We start from the raw sequence: 20,632 nt of genomic DNA, 5'->3' as shown, positions 1-20,632 counted from the left end.
GTTGCTCCTTATGATTTCTCACCGTTCTGTCCAAATGACCTATTCTGTTATCTTACCTAGAAACTCAAACCTGCCCCAGCAAGAAGTCAGAATTACCCTACAATTCAATTCAATAGAGACTGTTTTTCTCTTGCTAAGTTAGTGGTACCATCACAGATTGCACTCTTGGGTAATGTGGTGACAGTTTCTCACCAAGTGCAGAATCTGAGGGTTATTTTTGATTCGTTGACATTTAAGCTCCAGGTACAGGCCATGGTCAGAGTCTTTTTTTCTTTTTTTAAAGCTTCATTTGCTGAGTAAAATTATGTGTTTTTTCTCAGTATGATTTTTGGACTGTAGTTCAGGCTATGGCATTGACCAGGCTAGACTATTGTAAATGATTTATTTTTAATTGTCTGAAGTGTGTACCTGTTTGTTTTACAGATGTTAGAGAATTCTGTAGCACGTTGTCTTCTCTTCATTCCTCAGTTCAGGGCCGGTCTTAGCAACTGCGGGGCCCTATGCAGACCAATTTGATGGGGCCCCATCCTAGCCCCACCCCACCATAGCCCCACCCTAGCTCCACCCCATTGATAAGATTATTCCATTTTTAGAACATTTTTTTATTTATGAAATTTCAAATAAAGACAAATGAAGCTAAACTTGTACAAAAAACTGATTGAAATAATAAGCACAATGCTATCATGAAACCTCCCCTCCCCAGAAATTATTCAGTTCAAGTCCACTACAATTAGTAGTTCCAATTCTCATAACAAAGGAGAATAAAGGAAAAATATTAAGAAAAGATTCAGTACTTTCAAATTCCCCTATTACTCTGTAACCCATATATGCAATAAAATAAAAATGAAAGAAAAAGATATACAATAAAATTAAGTGATATGTAAAATATAATGTACAATATAAAAACATATAGACCACCAAGGTATTAAAATTGTTTTAAAATATATACCACATTCTCCGAGGACAAGCAGGCTGCTTGTTCTCACTGATGGGTGACGTCCACGGCAGCCCCTCCAATCGGAATCTTCACTAGCAAAGTCCTTTGCTAGCCCTCGCGCGCCCGCGCGCACCGCGCATGCGCGGCCGTCTTCCCGCCCGAAACCGGCTCGAGCCGGCCAGTCTTCTTTCGTCCGCACTCGGTACGGCTGTGTTTTTTGCCGTGTCGAGCCCCGGAGAGTCGACCTCGCGCGTCCTTTGTACAAATCGACGTGTTTTTTCTTCGGAAAAGATTTAAATTCGTTCGGAAAGTGCTCCGCAAACCCCCTTGGGTTTCGTTTGCCCCTTCCCGTATTTCCAGTCTTTGCCCCGGTAAGTTTTCTTTCGTCGTCGGGGTAGGCCTCTTTTCGGCCTCGGTCGAGATTTTTCTCCCTCAAAGTTTTTGGTGCTCAAATTCGTCATTTCGGATTTTGATTTCGCCAGCGTGATTTTTTCGCCCATGACATCGAAGCCTTCCAGCGGCTTCAAGAAGTGCACCCAGTGCGCCCGGGTAATCTCGCTCACTGATAGGCACTCTTCGTGTCTTCAGTGTCTGGGGGCCGAGCACCGTCCTCAGAACTGTAGCCTGTGTTCCCTGTTACAAAGGCGGACTCAGGTAGCGAGATTGGCCCAGTGGAACGTTTTGTTCTCGGGCTCTTCGTCGGCATCGGCACCGGGGTCATCGAGTGCATCGACGTTGTCAGCGTCCACACCTTCATCCTCGGCCGCCAGTGCATCGAGTGCATCGAGGCATCGGCCCTCTGCATCGGCGCCGAGACATCGGATAGCTGCATCGGCGTCGGTGGTACCGGGACCTCGTCTGCTGATGTCGTCGGACGGTGGTGCATCGTCAGGAGTGCAGGTGAGGGCTGTCCATTCCCCTGCTGGTGGCGGTGAGCCTTCGGGTGGGTCTCCCCCTACCCTGAGGGCTCCTGCGGTACAGCCCCCCCGGGATCGACCTGCTTCGACCTCGGCCCCGAGGAAGCGACGGATGGATTCTACGTCCTCCTCGTCGGTGCCGGGGAGCTCCGGTGACATGCTTCGGAAGAAGTCGAAGAAGCATCGTCACCGGTCTCCTCCCCGCGTCGGCACCGAGAGCTCTGGGTCGCCGAGGGAGTCGGCACCAAGCAGGCATCGGCACCGAGAGGACCGCTCACCCTCTGTTCAGGAGGTGTCGATGCGCTCCACTCTGGACAGCCCGGAACAGCCTCCACGCCCGGAACAGGTTCTGACGTCGACGCCTGCATCGGCCTCCATGCCTTTCTCTGCAGCCGCTCTGAACGAGAGCCTCCGGGCCGTTCTCCCAGAGATTCTGGGAGAGCTGTTGCGCCCTATCCCTCCGGTACCGGCGGTGCTTGCGCCTCCGGTACCGTCGAGCGTGGCGCCGGCTGGCCCATCGCCCGGGGTGAGGTCACCAACGTCGGTACCGCATGCGGTGCCGACTGCGGCCACCTCCCAGGAGGGCTCCCCGACTACGTCGGCGGAGGGAGCTTCGCCGATGCGGGCGAGGGAGTCTACCTCTCGACGCCCCCATCGTGGACGTGGCTCCACTGAGTCGAGCCAGGCGAGGTTGCAGACACAGGTCCGTGAACTTGTGTCTGACACCGAGGGTGAGGCCTCGTGGGAAGAGGAAGAAGACCCCAGATATTTCTCTGACGAGGAGTCTGAGGGTCTTCCTTCCGATCCCACTCCCTCTCCTGAGAGACAGCTTTCTCCTCCCGAGAGTCTGTCTTTTGCTTCCTTTGTCCGGGAGATGTCTACGGCCATCCCCTTCCCGGTGGTTGTGGAGGACGAGCCCAGGGCTGAAATGTTTGAGCTCCTGGACTATCCTTCTCCACCTAAGGAAGCGTCCACTGTTCCCTTGCACCATGTCCTGAAAAAGACATTGCTTGCGAACTGGACCAAGCCACTAAGTAATCCCCACATCCCCAAGAAGATCGAGTCCCAGTACCGGATCCATGGGGACCCAGAGCTGATGCGCACTCAGTTGCCTCACGACTCTGGAGTTGTGGATCTGGCCCTAAAGAAGGCTAAGAGTTCTAGGGAGCATGCTTCGGCGCCCACGGGCAAAGACTCTAGAACCTTAGACTCCTTTGGGAGGAAGGCCTACCATTCCTCTATGCTCGTGGCCAAAATCCAGTCTTACCAGCTCTACACGAGCATACACATGCGGAACAATGTGCGGCAGTTGGCGGGCTTGGTTGATGCTCTCCCCCCTGAGCAAGCCAAGCCTTTCAGGAGGTGGTCAGGCAGCTGAAGGCGTGCAGAAAATTCCTGGCCAGAGGGGTGTATGACACCTTTGATGTTGCGTCCAGGGCCGCTGCTCAAGGTGTGGTGATGCGCAGGCTCTCATGGCTGCGTGCCTCCGACCTGGAGAATAGACTCCAGCAGCGGATTGCGGACTCGCCTTGCCGTGCGGACAATATTTTTGGAGAGAAGGTCGAGCAGGTGGTAGAGCATCTCCACCAGCGGGATACCGCATTCGACAAGTTCTCCCGCCGGCAGCCTTCAGCATCTACCTCTACAGGTAGAAGATTTTTTGGGGGAAGGAGGACTGTTCCCTACTCTTCTGGCAAGCGTAGGTACAATCCTCCTTCTCGACAGCCTGCGGCCCAGGCTAAGCCCCAGCGCGCTCGCTCTCGTCAGCAGCGTGCGCCTCAGCAAGGCCCCGCGGCTCCCCAGCAAAAGCAAGGGGCGAGCTTTTGACTGGCTCCAGCAGAGCATAGCCGACATCCAAGTGTCAGTGCCGGGCGACCTGCCGGTCGGGGGGAGGTTGAAAGCTTTTCACCAAAGGTGGCCTCTCATAACCTCCGATCAGTGGGTTCTGCAAATAGTCCGGCAAGGATACACCCTCAATTTGGCCTCAAAACCTCCAAATTGTCCACCGGGAGCTCAGTCTTACAGCTTCCAGCACAAGCAGGTACTTGCAGAGGAACTCTCCGCCCTTCTCAGCGCCAATGCGGTCGAGCCCGTGCCATCCGGGCAAGAAGGGCTGGGATTCTATTCCAGGTACTTCCTTGTGGAAAAGAAAACAGGGGGGATGCGTCCCATCCTAGACCTAAGGGCCCTGAACAAATATCTCGTAAAAGAAAAGTTCAGGATGCTTTCCCTGGGCACCCTTCTTCCCATGATTCAGGAAAACGATTGGCTATGCTCTCTGGACTTGAAGGATGCCTACACACACATCCCGATACTGCCAGCTCACAGACAGTATCTGCGATTTCAGCTGGGCACACGTCACTTCCAGTACTGTGTGCTACCCTTTGGGCTCGCCTCTGCGCCCAGGGTGTTCACAAAGTGCCTGGCTGTAGTAGCAGCGGCACTTCGCAGGCTGGGGGTGCACGTGTTCCCGTATCTCGACGATTGGCTGGTGAAGAACACGTCCGAGGCAGGAGCCCTGCAGTCCATGCAGATGACTATTCGCCTCCTGGAGCTACTGGGGTTTGTAATAAATTACCCAAAGTCCCATCTTCGCCCAGTGCAGAGACTCGAATTCATAGGAGCTCTGCTGGATTCTCGGACGGCTCGCGCCTATCTCCCAGAGACGAGAGCCAACAACTTGTTGTCCCTCGTCTCGCGGGTGCAAGCGTCCCAGCAGATCACAGCTCGGCAGATGTTGAGATTGCTGGGCCACATGGCCTCCACAGTTCATGTGACTCCCATGGCCCGCCTTCACATGAGATCTGCTCAATGGACCCTTGCTTCCCAGTGGTTTCAGGCTGCTGGGGATCTAGAAGACGTGATCCACCTGTCCACGAGTTTCCTCGAATCCCTGTATTGGTGGACGATTTGGTCCAATTTGACTCTGGGACGTCCTTTCCAAATTCCTCAGCCACAAAAAGTGCTGACCACGGATGCGTCTCTCCTGGGATGGGGAGCTCATGTCGATGGGCTTCACACCCAAGGAAGCTGGTCCCTCCAGGAACGCGGTCTACAGATCAATCTCCTGGAGTTGCGAGCGATCTGGAACGCTCTGAAGGCTTTCAGAGATCGGCTGTCCCACCAAATTATCCAAATTCAGACAGACAACCAGGTTGCCATGTACTATGTCAACAAGCAGGGGGGCACCGGATCTCGCCCCCTGTGTCAGGAAGCCGTCAGCATGTGGCTCTGGGCTCGCCGTCTCGGCATGGTGCTCCAAGCCACATATCTGGCAGGCGTAAACAACAGTCTGGCCGACAGACTGAGCAGGATTATGCAACCTCACGAATGGTCGCTCAACTCCCGAGTGGTGCGCAAGATCTTCCAAGCGTGGGGCACCCCCTTGGTGGATCTCTTCGCATCTCGAGCGAACCACAAAGTCCCTCAGTTCTGTTCCAGGCTTCAGGCCCCCGGCAGACTGGCATCGGATGCCTTCCTCCTGGATTGGGGGGAGGGCCTGCTGTATGCTTATCCTCCCATTCCTCTGGTGGGGAAGACTTTGTTGAAACTCAAGCAAGACCGAGGCACCATGATTCTGATTGCTCCTTTTTGGCCACGTCAGATCTGGTTCCCTCTTCTTCTGGAGTTATCCTCCGAAGAACCGTGGAGATTGGAGTGTTTTCCGACCCTCATCACGCAGGACGAAGGGGCTCTTCTGCATCCCAGCCTCCGGTCCCTGGCTCTCACGGCCTGGATGTTGAGAGCGTAGACTTTGCCTCTTTGGGTCTGTCAGAGGGTGTCTCCCGCATCTTGCTTGCTTCCAGGAAAGATTCCACTAAGAGGAGTTACTTCTTTCTGTGGAGGAGGTTTGCCGTCTGGTGTGACAGCAAGGCCCTAGCTCCTCGCTCTTGTCCTACACAGACCCTGCTTGAATACCTTCTGCACTTGTCTGAGTCTGGTCTCAAGACCAACTCTGTAAGAGTTCACCTTAGCGCAATCAGTGCATACCATTACCATGTGGAAGGTAAGCCGATCTCAGGACAGCCTTTAGTTGTTCGCTTCATGAGAGGTTTGCTTTTGTCAAAGCCCCCTGTCAAGCCTCCTACAGTGTCATGGGATCTCAATGTCGTTCTCACCCAGCTGATGAAACCTCCTTTTGAGCCACTGAATTCCTGCCATCTGAAGTACTTTGATCTGGAAGGTCATTTTCTTGGTGGCAGTTACTTCAGCTCGTAGAGTCAGTGAGCTTCAGGCCCTGGTAGCCCAGGCCCCTTACACCAAATTTCATCATAACAGAGTAGTCCTCCGCACTCACCCTAAGTTCTTGCCAAAGGTCGTGTCGGAGTTCCATCTGAACCAGTCAATTGTCTTGCCAACATTTTTTCCCCGTCCTCATTCCTGCCCTGCTGAACGTCAGCTGCACACATTGGACTGCAAGAGAGCATTGGCCTTCTATCTGGAGCGGACACAGCCCCACAGACAGTCCGCCCAATTGTTTGTTTCTTTTGATCCCAATAGGAGGGGAGTGGCTGTAGGGAAACGCACCATATCCAATTGGCTAGCAGATTGCATTTCCTTCACTTACGCCCAGGCGGGGCTGGCTCTTGAGGGTCATGTCACGGCTCATAATGTTAGAGCCATGGCTGCGTCGGTAGCCCACTTGAAGTCAGCCTCCATTGAAGAAATTTGCAAAGCTGCGACGTGGTCATCTGTCCACACATTCACATCTCATTACTGCCTGCAGCAGGATACCCGACGCGACAGTCGGTTCGGGCAGTCAGTTCTTCAGAACCTGTTTGGGCTTTAGGATCCAACTCCACCCCCCGAGGGCCCTGTTTGTTCTGTTCCAGGCTGCACTCTCAGTTAGTTGGTAAATTTTTTAGGTCAATCTCAGTTATGTCCTCGCCGTTGCGAGGCCCAATTGACCTTGGTTGTTGTTTTGAGTGAGCCTGGGAGCTAGGGATACCCCATCAGTGAGAACAAGCAGCCTGCTTGTCCTCGGAGAAAGCGAATGCTACATACCTGTAGAAGGTATTCTCCAAGGACAGCAGGCTGATTGTTCTCACAAACCCGCCCGCCTCCCCTTTGGAGTTGTGTCTTCCCTTGTATTGTCTTGCTACATACTGGACTGGCCGGCTCGAGCCGGTTTCGGGCGGGAAGACGGCCGCGCATGCGCGCGAGGGCTAGCAAAGGACTTTGCTAGTGAAGATTCCGATTGGAGGGGCTGCCGTGGGCGTCACCCATCCGTGAGAACAATCAGCCTGCTGTCCTCGGAGAATACCTTCTACAGGTATGTAGCATTCGCTTTATCGGTAGCAGGGAACATGAGGCACATCTCCGATTGGTTTAGAGGAACGAGCTACTTTACTTGCTCAGAGGAGGAACAGTTATTGTTGGCGCCAATACATTTTAGCGCTTGGCTACATATAAAGTCGTGGGCGTCGGGTACCTAGTGCCTATGCAGTGTTATTCTTGCCATTGAGACGAGCATGGAAATGGGTGTGCCATCTCTTCGGGCTTCGGTCGAGATACTCTCCTTTGTTACCATTTCAGGGCAACCCGGATTTTTCCCCGGGTTCGACCTCGGCCCAATTTATGGCCTGGGGAGCTCGAGGGGCTCATTATTTACATCAGCTTTATGCGGAGGAGGGACAGGGGAAGACATTGGGAGATTGGCGGTTGGAATTCGGGACCGTGACGGGTGATTTTTTCGCTTGGCATCAATTACAACACTATATCCGGTCGATTCCGCAGGCTTCCTTGACCTCTGAGACATGGGAGAAGTTGCTCGCTCTGTTTGCCCTGGATGCGCAATTGGCAGTCCCCCTAAAGTACTTTCACTCATGCCTGAGGGAGCAGTTGGGGGAGGTAGATTATGAGAAACTGGCAACCCAGTGGAATAATGAGCTATCTTTGAATCTGAAGGGCGAGCACTTAAAAACTTATATGTTAAATATTTCTAAAGTGACGGAGAACGTGACGCTGAGAGAAACTCTTTATAAGTTTGTAATGAGAATGTATTTTTCTCCACATAGGACGATGAGGGCAGCCATGAGAACTGATGACGCCTGTGCCAAGTGTGCTCGCTTCCTGGCGGGTCTTGGCCACATGTTCTGGCAGTGCCCGAGGGTTCTAGAGTTTTGGAAACGGGTGGCTGGGCATGTGTCGGCTCTCTGAGGGGGTGACCTGGAGCCCCTATGCATCTCTTTTATTTGACCAGTTCAAACTATCAGCTCCAGGGGCAGTGGGACTTAGGCTCTTTTTGAAACGGGCGGTTCTTATGGGTAAGAAAGTAATCCTTCACCAATGGATAACGGCAGAAGCCCCCACTTATCAGCAATGGAGGTCTAGAATGATTTCCTTATGTGCATTAGAACGTAGGGGGGTGGGAGACCTGGCCTCACCCAAAGGGGATGCTTATTGTCGGAGGTGGTCGCCTTTCTGGGATTCATTAACCCGGTAGCGCGTAGTAGAATTCTTAATTGTTGACAGCACACCATGGAAACTCAGGGGGGGGGAGCGAGGGGGGGTTGGGAGGTTTGGTAGGGAAGAGACTTTAGACCATTTGAGGACAATGTCTGTTGATGCCCTGATGGGAATTTTTGGTTAGTTGGGAAATGACTTGTGGTTATTTGAGTCATGGAGTGCCGTTGGGGATCATTAGAGTTTTTTAGATGCATTGGGAATTTTAGAGTTAGGTTTAGCCACTATAGGTATATGTATGTACTTAATGGTGTGGGGGGGAGGGGGAGGGGGAAAACTGTTATGATGGTTTAAATGTGTTGAATTTGATACCTGTTAATGGCCAAAGGTGCTGGTGTCTTGTATGGTACTTGGTTATTATTTGCATATATCAGTAACAAAAATGACTGACATAGAAAGCACGTGGAGGAGGCTAAAATTGTGAATGTTTGCATGATAGATCTATTAGTATGAGTTTTTATATAAAATAATAATACTGTTTTGATATGGAGTCTCATCACATAATTTCTCCATTAAAACGTTGAAACCATAGAATAGAAAGTGATGGAGGGAGGAAGATGGGAAGCGGGGAGAAAATGTAAAATACACTGTGACTTCAGTTGTATGATGATACTCTGTATGTATTCTTTACTGCAAGTAATGTACATGTTATTTTATGCTATAGCTAATAATAAAAAAAGATTTAAATAAAATATATACCACAACTCTCTGACTCAAGAAGACTCCGACTCTGTCATCCATAATTGTCTGACAACACACAGAAAAAAAATAAGTAAAAAAAAAAAGTCACAATTAATACCTTATACACCAGTATACCAGCCATACGGAAAATGCAGATTATCAACAATATGAACCTAGCAAGGGATCATAATATCACAATTCTCATGTAGAGCCACAAAACACCCTTTTAGAGATAGTGTGTCATGATTTAGGCTCTACACCCTTTCCGATGTTTGGTGCCACCTTAGTAAGGCCAACACACAATCTCTCCACTGCAAAACACTATACACGAACGTGTGCAAAAAAACACACTCATAACCTTTACAAACCATAAACATTAATTCCAAGGACAGGACGAGCTACAACCTTATGCATGGCGTGGAAAGGCAACTGTAATTACACCGGGCTCTAAAACACCAGTGCACAACCTAGTGAAAAAAACAAAAAGGGCTGCAAACTATACGCTAGCAGAATACTGCACCTTCCTTGATCACACCTGAAAAACACATGAACGCAAAATACTGAACTGGAAAGTTACCTCAAGAAGTCAGACTCAGCATGCAGCAATACTACAAAAATTAAAACTTACATGAAAAATATGACAGATGCACATTTCCAAAAACTGACATATTCCAATTAATAAATCCTGAATAAAATAGTTTTTTCTACCTTTGTTGTCTGCTGACTTTGTTTTACTGATCATGCTGGCTCAGTATCCGATTGTGCTGCTATCTGTCCTCTTAACTCCGTTTCCAGGGCTTCCTTTTCAATTATTTCTTTACTTTCCGCCTTTCTTCTTCATTTCTTGCCCTACATCCGTAAAAGCTGGGTCCTCCGCAGACTTGACTGTCCAGTGGATCCAGCTTCTGCCTATTTTCTATATCCATGTGCACTTTTTCTCCTCTCTTCCTTTTCCCTCACCTCATCTCCTTCCTCACTCTTCCCTCGCCTCCATCCATGTCCAGCATTTCTTCTCTCTCCTCCATCCACCCATGTCCAGCGACCCTCCTGTCCCCCCTGCCATCCATCTATGTCCAGCAACCCCCCCTGTCCCCTCTGCCCTCCCCTGCCATCCACCTATGTCCAGAGACCCCCTCCCCTCCATCCACCCGTCCAGCGACCCTCCTGTGCCCCCTGCCCTCCACCTATGTTCAGAAACCCCCCTCCCCTGCCATCCACCCATGTCCAGCGACCCTCCTGTCCCCCCTGCCATCCATGTCCAGCAACGTCCCCTGTGTCCTCCCCTGCCATCCACCTATGTCAAGAAACCCCCCTCCCCTGCCATCCACCCATGTCCAGTGCCCCTCCTGTCCTCCCTGCCCTCCCCTTATGTCCAGAAACCCCCTCCCCTACCAACCACTCTTGTCCAGCGACCCTCCTGTGCCCCCTGCCCTCCACCTATGTCCAGAAACCCCCCTCCCCTGCCATCCACCCATGTCCAGCGACCCTCCTGTCCCCCCTGCCATCCATGTCCAGCAACCCCCCCTTCCCCTGTGCCCTCCCCTGCCATCCACCTATGTCCAGAAACCCCCCTCCCCTGCCATCCACCCATGTCCAGTGCCCCTCCTGTCCTCCCTGCCCTCCCCTGCCATCCACCTATGTCCAGAAAACCCCTCCCCTGCCATCCACCCATGTCCAGCGACCCTCCTGTGCTCCCTGCCCTCCACCTATGTCCAGAAACCCCCCTCCCCTACCATCCACCCATGTCCAGCGACCTTCCTGCCCCCCCTGCCATCCATGTCCAGCAACACCCCCTGTCTCCTATGCCCTCCCCTGCCATCCACCCATGTCCAGCGACCCTCCTGTGCCCCCTGCCATCCACCTATGTCCAGAAACCCCCCTCCCCTGCCATCCACCCATGTCCAGCGACCTTCCTGTCCCCCTGCCATCCATGTCCAGCAACACCCCCTGTCCCCTATGCCCTCCCCTGCCATCCACCCATGTCCAGCGACCCTCCTGTGCCCCCTGCCCTCCCCTGCCATCCACCTATGTCCAGAAACCCCCCTCCCCTGCCATCCACCCATGTCCTGCGCCCCTCCTTTCCTCCCTGCCCGCCCCTGCCATCCAGAAGCCCCTCTCCCCTCCATCCACCCCATGTCCAGCGACCCTCCTGTCCCCCCTGCCAACTGCCATCCACCTATGTCCAGTAACCCCCCCGTCCCCCCTGCCTTCCACCCATGTCCCGCGACGCGAGTCTCCTCGTTCCCCTGCTGCTCCCCCTCCCTCCAGCCACCTGACCCCTCCCATCTGAGCCCCCCCCCCCCGACCCGCCAAACGACCCTCTTCTGCCACCCGACCCGCCCGCACCTCACCTGACCCGACCCAGCATTTTTAAAAAACCTCCAAGCGGTGGTGCCTCGCGTCTGAGAGAAGAAACCTCGCTTCGTCGTTGGCCGGCCTTCTCTCAAGTCCCGCCCTTGCAGAAGTTACATCAGAGGGCGGGACTTGAGGGAAGGCCGGCCAACAACGAAGCGAGTTTTCTTCTCTCAGACGCGAGGCACCGCCGCTTGGAGGTTTTTTAAAAATGCTGGGTCGGGTCAGGTGAGGTGCGGGCGGGTCGGGTGGCAGAAGAGGGTCGTTTGGCGGGTTGGGGAGGGGGGGCTCAGACTGGAGGGGTCTCAGGTAGCTGGAGGGAGGGGGAGCAGCAGGGGAACGAGGAGACTCGCGTTGCAGGTCATGGGTGGAGGGCAGGCGAGCGTGGTCGGAGAGGTGAGGCAGAGGCGCGAGGCACGCCGCGCGTGGCCCCCTTAGGCGCGGGGCCCTATGCGGCTGCCTCGGTCACCTCTGCCTAAGACCGGCCCTGCCTCAGTTTGCCCATATTACTCCATATCTTATTAAGCTGCATTGGTTGCCTGTCACCTTTAGAGTTAAATTTAAGATGCTGCTTTTGGTACATCAGGCATTATATCACTACTCTTATTATTTGAAGTCGTCCTTACAGGTTTATCAGCCTGTATGCTCTATGTATTCTGAAAATACTAACTTACTTGCAGTGCCTGATTTACAATCTTTCTTGTTAAAAGAGACTAGGCATAGTATCTTTTTGGTCACCGCACCATGGGAGTGGAATCGTTTTTCCCATTACATTGCGACTGTTAAAAGATACCTCAATGTTTAAAAGAGTTGAAGTCGTCCTTACAGGTTTATCAGCCTGTATGCTCTATGTATTCCATGGGAGTGGAATCGTTTTTCCTATGATATTGCGACTGTTAAAAGATACCTCAATGTTTAAAAGAGTATTAGAGCATCATCTGTTCAAGACTGCGTATGCAACAGTGCTTGGTTAAGTTGGCTTCTTTGGATCTTTGTTGTAGTTGTTTCTTTTGCTATATAAAGAGTAAAGGTCCTACTGAACTTTCTTTCTGAGAAGTTCTGAGAGAAGAGGACATTTCTCTGGTAAGTGAATGCTACTTTGCTTTGTGCTTTGGGAACTTAAAGATTGGGGTTTAAAGGAAGAACTGTAGGTTAGTGTTAAGCAAAATAAAAATATAAAAAGCAAATTTTAACAACTAATCACCATAGTCTTTTCCACTTAGTTTTAAAAGCTTTGTACCACAGCATTAACAGAATCTAACAAGCACTGCAGGATCTGGGGGTCACGTGATGCCTGCTATCTGAGAGGCAGCAAGAAGGAGAGGCTCCATCTAGTACTCACAAAAACGGCTAAAGCACGAGACTAAAAGATCCCCGAACGCTCCAAGATTGGTGCAAAGACCCCTTGGCTTGGTCTAGGGCATCACCGTGGGAGTTCGTGAGAGGTATGCCCGCAAAATCGCACAAAAAAACAGCAATCGTCGTGAAGCAGGCACAAAACAATATGGCGGAGAGCTCGTCTCTGCAGTCTGACGCTCCAGCCCTATCGATGGATTGGGCGCAAGAAATTTCGCGATCTGTGACCACAGTGTTGGAGGATAAGTTTAATAAGCTGCAGTCCGCAGTGGACGAAATTAACGAAAAATTTGACTCTCACGCGGTGCAGCTCACTGAGGTAGAGCAACGGCTCTCGGCGTGGGAGGACGAGACGCAGAGGGCCGCAACGCAAATCGCGGCAATGCAGAGGGAGGTGGACACCCTGAAAGATTGAATGGAGGAACAAGAAAACCGCGCCAGAAGGAATAACCTGAGGGTAGTTGGACTACCGGAATCTATGTCAGATAACAAGCTGTATGAATTCTTTGGCAAATGGTTACCGGAGCGTCTGGGTATTGGTGGCTCGGGTCTCTCCTTCTGCTGTGACTGAGTGCATCGCATAGGAGCACGTGGGGCCAACAACAACAGGCCCAGGACAGCGATCGCCCATTTCTTGAATTGGAGAGAGAAGGAGCAGATCTTGAAGGCGTTTCGTCTGCAGAAGACGCTGGAATATGAAGGGCAGCGCCTGTTGCTCTTTAACGACTATTCAGCCAGAGTGGCGCTTTTGAGAAGAGCAATGGCACCTATGTGTTCGACGCTTCACGAGAAGGGAATACGATTTGCCCTGATGTACCCGGCAGCGCTGCGCATATGGCATGAGGGGAAATCAACCCTGTTCACAGAAGTGGCGGCAGCGAAAGAGTTCGTGGAGAAGCTTAACTGGGAGCGTGATCAACAGCCTGGAGCCCCTGACTGAAGGAGCACTAGAGAGCTGGAGGAGGAGCGATTAAGCAGAGTTCCTATGCGGGTATTGTGACTGGGGATCTGTATGGCATCATTGTACTGTTCTACTGTTATATTTTTTGGTTTGTTGTTGGGGCCTTGTGGACTGATGAATATGACTGAATGGGGAAGGGGTTCCCCCTTCCCTGTCCTCCTTTTGCTCAGCTCTCTGCTAATGCTCAGTAAGGAGACGTGCTGAGGGCTCCATTTGACTGGATTGTATGGTTCGCCACTGGGAGCCTCAACAGAACAAGAAAGAGAGCAAAGGGGGAAAAAACAAAAAAGAAAGAACAGACAGTAGGGAGAGGATAAGTGTTGTCACGTTGTTTGCTTTGATAAAGTGGGGGGATGGGGGCGGATCCGCAGCTGGTCTTGGGTAGGTGAAGGATAGGAAGACTGAGGGGGAGGGGGGTACGGGGGGTTGGGATGGGGGGCAGGGATGGACAGGAGGGGAGGAGGGAGGGAATGGGGAAGGAATTGGAGAATGAATGGGGGGTGCATGTGGATGTGCGTGTAGGCTGTGCTGGGGGGCCTGCGAGAGGTTTGATCAAATGAATCCTGCGAATGATGGTAAAGAGTCCCTGCAGTGTAGTAAATTTAAAACAAATTGGAGACAATGTTTCTTCACCCAACGCATAATTAAACTCTGGAATTCGTTGCCGGAGAACGTGGTGAAGGCGGTTAGCTTAGCAGAGTTTAAAAAGGGGTTAGACGGTTTCCTAAAGAACAAGTCCATAAACCACTACTAAATGGACTTGGGAAAAATCCACAATTCCATGAATAACATGTATAGAATGTTTGTACGTTTGGGAAGCTCGCCAGGTGCCCTTGGCCTGGATTGGCTGCTGTCGTGGACAGGATGCTGGGCTCGATGGACCCTTGGTCTTTCCCCAGTGTGACATTACTTATGTACTTTTGTGTTTTATTTGGATACAGTTTGTTTTGTTATTCTTGTTTTAAATATGTATGTGTTTATTTTATCCCACCTTGAGTAAAGGCAGGATATAAATAAACATTGCTGTCTTGAATGTGTGTCTGTGGCTGTATGTATAGATAGGGATAGAATGCTTGAAGAGCTATGGTTGTGGCAGGTTTGTTTTATTGGTCTGTGTGTTTGAGTTGATCTCTGTGTGATGGGTATAAGTATGGGTTTCAGTGGGTGTGCTAGTGCACAAGTGTGATAGGTTTCCTTGTCATCAGCAGCAGATGAATCCATTAACTGATGGGTTGTATCCGCCTACCAGCAGGTGGAGATAAGGAACACTGAAAAACCATAGTGCCCTCTTGGACGGCTAGCTCCATCTGCCTTCAGTATTTCTCTATCTCCCAGCAGGTGTGGATGTAGCTTGATCAGCTCCTGGAAAACTTCTGCCTGGAGGGGCTCCTGTGCTTTGCCAGTTGAAGCTGGGGTGTTGTGTCTGATGGTGCCTACTTTGAAGGTATGTAGGTTCGCCCTTTCCCTGCCTTACCCATCCCCCTGCCTACCGGAGTACCTCTGTTGCTGCCTGCCTCCAACTTTCCTCACAGCATTAAATAAAAAAAAGGAGTACACATTGATTTTGCGTAATTATTCTGAGGCTATTTTCAGCGTGCAGCTTGACCGGAGCTCGTTTGACTCGGTCTTTTGAGGTGAGAGTGGTGCCCAGCTCCTCTGGGGAGGTCCCGCGGATGCAGTTCCGAACGAGATAAGTTTTGGCGCGAAGCCGCCATTTTACTTATATAATTGCGTCCAGTTGGGCGATGGCTGCTGAGGGAGTTAAATGCTGCTCCTGTTGTGGTAAATGTAGATCTGCAGCGGGGCTTTGTAAGACGTGCTCTTTAGACGCTAGAGCTAGTACGAGCATGGCGAGCGATGATTCTTCCCGCTCAATGGAGCTGGCAGCAGGCGCCATTTTGTAAGCGCCGCATGTCTCAACCCTCGCTGTTGCGGAAGAGTCTGAGTGCAGGGGGACGCCTCGGTCAGAGGCTACCAGAGGAGCTCCTATTCCTGTTACTCCTAATTCGGAGGCGGAGGGTCAGGGTGAGTTTTTCTCCTCTGAGTTTGTGCTTTTAATGCATAAAGCATTAATGCTGAAAAGAGCTCTGCCGCAGGTGTCTGACACTGCACTGCTACCTGGTTTCCCCCCGGGTGTTGATGGCCCGAGGCTGGCTACAGAATTATTTCTTCCCCCGAGCATTGGAAGGACGCTAAACATAGATGGGTAAATTCCCCATTGGAGAGTGGTGCACTTCCCTTCCCTCCCCCCGTGGTTGGGCTGTGTGGATTCTGAGGGTTCTGGCAGGGCCTCATGGTCTGATGAGGCAGAGGAAGGTGCCGGTTTGCCACCGGATCTGAAAGATCCCAGTGCGGTTTGGATTTTCCACTGCAACGAGCTGCCAGTGCTCATTTCTGACGCCTTGCAGGCCCTCTCGATTGATGATCCTGGCAAGGGCGATGCTTCCTCTGGTAATCCTAGGATGGCGAGTACTAAAAAGCCTGCTCGAGCCTTTCCTGTTCATGACTCCATCCAAGAGCTTATTTCAGCTCAATGGTCTGAACCGGATGGGCCTTTGAAAGTGGGTAGGGCTATGGGTCTGAGTGAGGAGCACTTGGCCCCTTTGGGGATGCCTAAAGTGGATGCCTTGGTCACGGCGGTGACTAAAAAGACCACCCTCCCCGTGGAGGGAGGGGTGGCCCTGAAAGACATGCAGGACTGCGGCTTTAATCCGCTCTGAAACGGTCCTTTGAAATATCGGGCCTCGCCTTAAGGGCGTCTATTTGCAGTTCCTATGCTGCCCTGGCCTGCCTGTCCTGGTTACAACAGACAGTGGAGCAGCCCTCGGATGGTGCGGAGTCCCTCACTGAGGTTGCACTGCGGATGGAGTCGGCCCTGTCATTTTTGGCTGACGCCCTTTATGATCTGGTCAGAGCTTCGGCTAAACAGATGTCTGTGGCAGTTACTGCCTGCTGCCTTCTATGGCTACGGCATTGGGCGGCTGACATGGTCTCTAAGCACAGACTGGTGAGGTTACCCTTTCGAGGCCTCCTGTTATTTGGAGAGGAGCTGGAGAAGATTGTTAAAGACCTGGGGGACCCTAAGCCCCAGCGGTTAACCAAGGATAGTACGAGGCCTTCTTCCAAGGGTTCTGTGTGGCCCTCCTCCTCTCCCAGACCTCGCTTCCATGAAGCTCGCAGGTATCGCCCGGGGCACTCTGCTGTGTTTTCTCAATGTGCCCGTTTTCAGCAGAGGAACTCCTTTCGCTCGAACAAGCGTTCCACAGCGGCCGGATCAAGGCCTGGAGTTCAGGGGCGGCCCCCTCAATGATGGGGCGCCGGTCCATTCCTCGATTCCTGCAGTAGGAGGACGCCTTTCCCTCTTTCTCGAGGAATGGACCAAGATTACCTCAGATCAGTGGGTCCTGGACCTGATCAGAGAAGGTTACCGATTGGAATTCAGCGCCCCAGTGAGAGATGTGTTTTTGGAGTCCCAATGCGGTACTGCCGTCAAACGGATGGCAGTAGAGGAGACCTTACAAGTCTTGTTGCACCTCGGAGCGGTGATCCCTGTGCCTCCCACCGAGCGCGGCTGCGGTCGCTACTCCATTTACTTTGTGGTGCCTCGAAAAGGCGGGTCTTTCCAACTGATCCTCGACTTAAGATCAGTCAATGAGGCACTAAGAGTGCGGCGTTTTCGCATGGAAACCCTGCGCTCCGTCATTGCGGCAGTATAGCCAGGAGAGTTTCTCACGTCTCTGGACCTAAAAGAAGCTTACTTGCACATTCCTATTTGGCCCCCGCATCAATGGTTTCTCTGGCTTGCGGTGTTGGGAAAACATTTCCAGTTTCGGGCCTTGCCTTTTGGCCTCGCCACAGCTCCCTGCACCTTTTCCAAGGTAATGGTGGTAGTAGCTGCCTTTCTCCGGCGGAAGCTGGTGGGGGGCCCTCTTCCTTTGTCTCTGGTGCCGAACCTGTTGATGCAGGGACCGGTGACCATGGAGGATCCCTACCGCTTTGGTCTTAAGGCATGGCTCTTGAGAGGGCGCAATTGAGAGACAAGGGCTATTCTAACAAAGTCATCTCCACTCTCTTGCAGGCCCGCAAGCGGTCCACCTCCGTTGCTTATGCTCGGATTTGGCACCAGTTTGAGGCGTGGTGTGTTTCAAAGGCGATCACACCGACACGGGCTACAGTCTCGCCGATACCGTACTTTTTGCAGGATGGATTACAAAAAGGCTTGGCCTACAATTCCCTGCGAGTGCAAGTGGCAGCATTGGCATGTTTGCGAGGGAAGGTGTCTGGCTTTTTCCTGGCCGCTCATCTGGACGTTGCCCGATTTCTAAGAGGGGCACTCCAGATCCGCCCGCCAGTGCGGCTGCCATGTCCGGCTTCGAACCTGGGGCTGGTGTTGAAGGCTCTCCAGTGTTTGCCCTTCGAACCGCTGAGGCGAGCTTCGGAGAAGGATGTGACTCTAAAGACAGTCTTTTTGGTGGCCATGACCTCGGCGAGACGTGTGTCTGAGCTCCAGGCGCTGTCCTGTCGAGACCCCTTTCTGCAATTCTCGGAGTCCGGAGTAACGGTACGTACTGTGCCTTCCTTCCTGCCTAAGGTGGTTTCAGCATTTCACCTGAACCAGCCCATTTATCTGCCCTCCTTTTCTAGAGAGGAGTTTCCGGAATCTTTTGGGCAGTTGCATCTTTTGGATATCCGCAGGGCTCTGTTGCAATATCTGAAGATGTCAAATGCCTTCAGGACTTCTGATCACCTTTTTGTGTTGTTATCAGGCCCTCGAAGAGGGTCTCCAGCGTCTAAGGCCACTATAGCCCATTGGCTCAAGGAAGTCATTTTTTCAGCATATCTGCTGTCAGGGCGGTCTCCTCCTGATGCGTTCAAGGCGCACTCCACGAGAGCGATTTCCTCCTCGTGGGCTAAAACGGGGGCACTCTCTCTTCAAGAGATCTGTAGTGCGGCTACTTGGGCTTCTAAGCTTTCTTTTGTCCGGCATTACAGGCTGGATGTTGCAGCACAGCGGGGCGCGCATTTTGGAACGCAGGTGCTTGCTCGCAGAGCTGCCTGTTCCCGCCCTAACTAGGGAGTGCTTTTGTACATCCCATCAGTTAATGGATTCATCTGCTGCTGATGACAAGGAAGGGAAAAGTAGGTTCTTACCTTGGTAATTTTCTTTCCTTTAGTCACAGCAGATGAATCCATGATTTCTCCCTGTCTGACTCTGTTTTTTGTTCAGTTCTCTCATGCAGATATGTTCCCTCATTGGGAGGAGTTGCAAAACAGTTTTCAGGATTTCTATATACTGTTCTATTACAGGAGGTTGCGATCATCCCTCCTTTGTATGGTTATTGCTCCTGTTCTGGGGCGTTCGTTCACTGTGAGGAAAGTTCATGTTATTCTACTTTGAGGATTCACTGTGCTTTGGAAGTTTCAAATACTGAAGGCAGATGGAGCTAGCCGTCCAAGAGGGCACTATGGTTTTTCAGTGTTCTCTATCTCCACCTGCTGGTAGGCGGATACAACCCATCAGTTAATGGATTCATCTGCTGTGACTAAAGGAAATAAAATTACCAAGGTAAGAACCTAAATTTCCCATGATAAGGTACAGAGCTGTATAAGTGTGTAGTTGTGGGTCTGCTCTTTCCTAACATTGTATGTGAAAATACATTGTGAAAATGATTCAGCACCATGTGTTGGCTACCAGAATGTCCAAGTAGGTAGTATGAAACAGTCAAAATTCTGTTAGAAATGGAGATAACCATTCAGTTGGATCTGTCTGGCAGGTTATGATGCAGTGATAGTTAATTGGTAGCTGGGTTTGACTGGAAGTCCTACCAGAAGTGTTGGTATTCATGTAGCTGAGATTGCAGGCTGCACAGATGCACATACAGCAACCATACTGTTTATTATTGGTAACCATTTAAATCATTTATGATCCTTGTGGTTAGACGTGGATAGGTAGGGTAGCTGGGTATGTACTAACTGAAAGAATTGATATGCTGTTTGTTTGAGATGGTAGAGTACAAATTAGGAAGACAACAACTTTAATTGACAGCAATAATCTTTCTCTGGGTACGTTTTGATTGATGTATGACTGCTTGATGTGTCAATTTTTAGAAGCACCATGAGTTTTTATGTAAGTGAGAATTTCTAACAGATTGTGATCCCTGGTGAAGCCTACTTTAGTGAAACATGGCCACGTTGGATTATCTTATTAATAAACTTGTGAACTTTTTACTTGGAGTTCTTGTATGGTGTAATTTGTTTTTAGTTTCCTCTCTGGTTCTTTAGCAGTAGCCTCTTCCCTTTTTAAAAAAAATATGTGTTGTTTTTAAGGAGAGAGATCTTATAAGTGGTCACATTCTATAGCCAGTGCATATCTTTAGCAATGTGGACTGGAAAAACTGGGCAATTTGTGTTTCTGCCATCTAGTACGGTATGTTTTTGAGTTAAATTGTTTAAGAAATATTATCTGCACCTTGTAGAAACGTTCCCATAAGGGTGTTCATATTGGTTTTGTTTGGGTTTGCTGGTTCCTCAGGTTACCCAACACTAAGGATTGAGAAGAACGACTTGAAGAGTGTGACCCTGATGGAAGCCAAGGCAAAAGTGAAGGACATTGCAATTTCCAGGGAAAGGGTCACCCTCAAAGATGTGCTTCAAGAAGGTAAACCGCCTCAATTTTCTGTTACACATCTATAATAATCAAAATGAGACAAACTCCTAATTTTATGACGTTTCTAATTCACTTTGGTTTCACTGTGGGTTAATTATTATGGGGTAGTTTTAAAATTGTATGCAAATGTTATGGGTACTTTTTATCCCCTGGGGCTTTCACCATATTCAAAACACAAGTACATTAGTATTTTTGCTTTGAGATTTCTGCCTGCTTTTATTGCTTTATATTTTTTTAAAGCACAAAACATGGTTGAATTACTTATCCTTTTTCTGGGACTACCTCTGCACTGTGTG

At 50.8% G+C, this 20,632-nt stretch overlaps 1 protein-coding gene across 2 annotated transcripts in view; it reads left to right on the top strand.

Annotated features, from left to right (window-relative positions):
- Positions 1-20,632, top strand: part of RYK (receptor like tyrosine kinase) — a 1,372,566-nt gene that overhangs the window by 628,707 nt on the left and 723,227 nt on the right. The window contains exon 8 of one of the 2 annotated variants that reach the window (XM_030217203.1): positions 20,202-20,327. In XM_030217203.1, coding sequence (XP_030073063.1) covers positions 20,202-20,327 — 126 coding nt within the window. Of the gene's footprint in view, positions 1-20,192; positions 20,328-20,632 lie in introns of both variants that reach the window. The other variant, XM_030217202.1, reaches the window with a different exon arrangement.

This window comes from Microcaecilia unicolor, chromosome 10, assembly GCF_901765095.1.
Source record: "Microcaecilia unicolor chromosome 10, aMicUni1.1, whole genome shotgun sequence".
Classification (NCBI taxonomy): Eukaryota; Metazoa; Chordata; class Amphibia; order Gymnophiona; family Siphonopidae; genus Microcaecilia; species Microcaecilia unicolor.
Note: the sequence above shows the minus strand (reverse complement) of the source record. Positions and strands in the feature narration are given on the sequence as shown.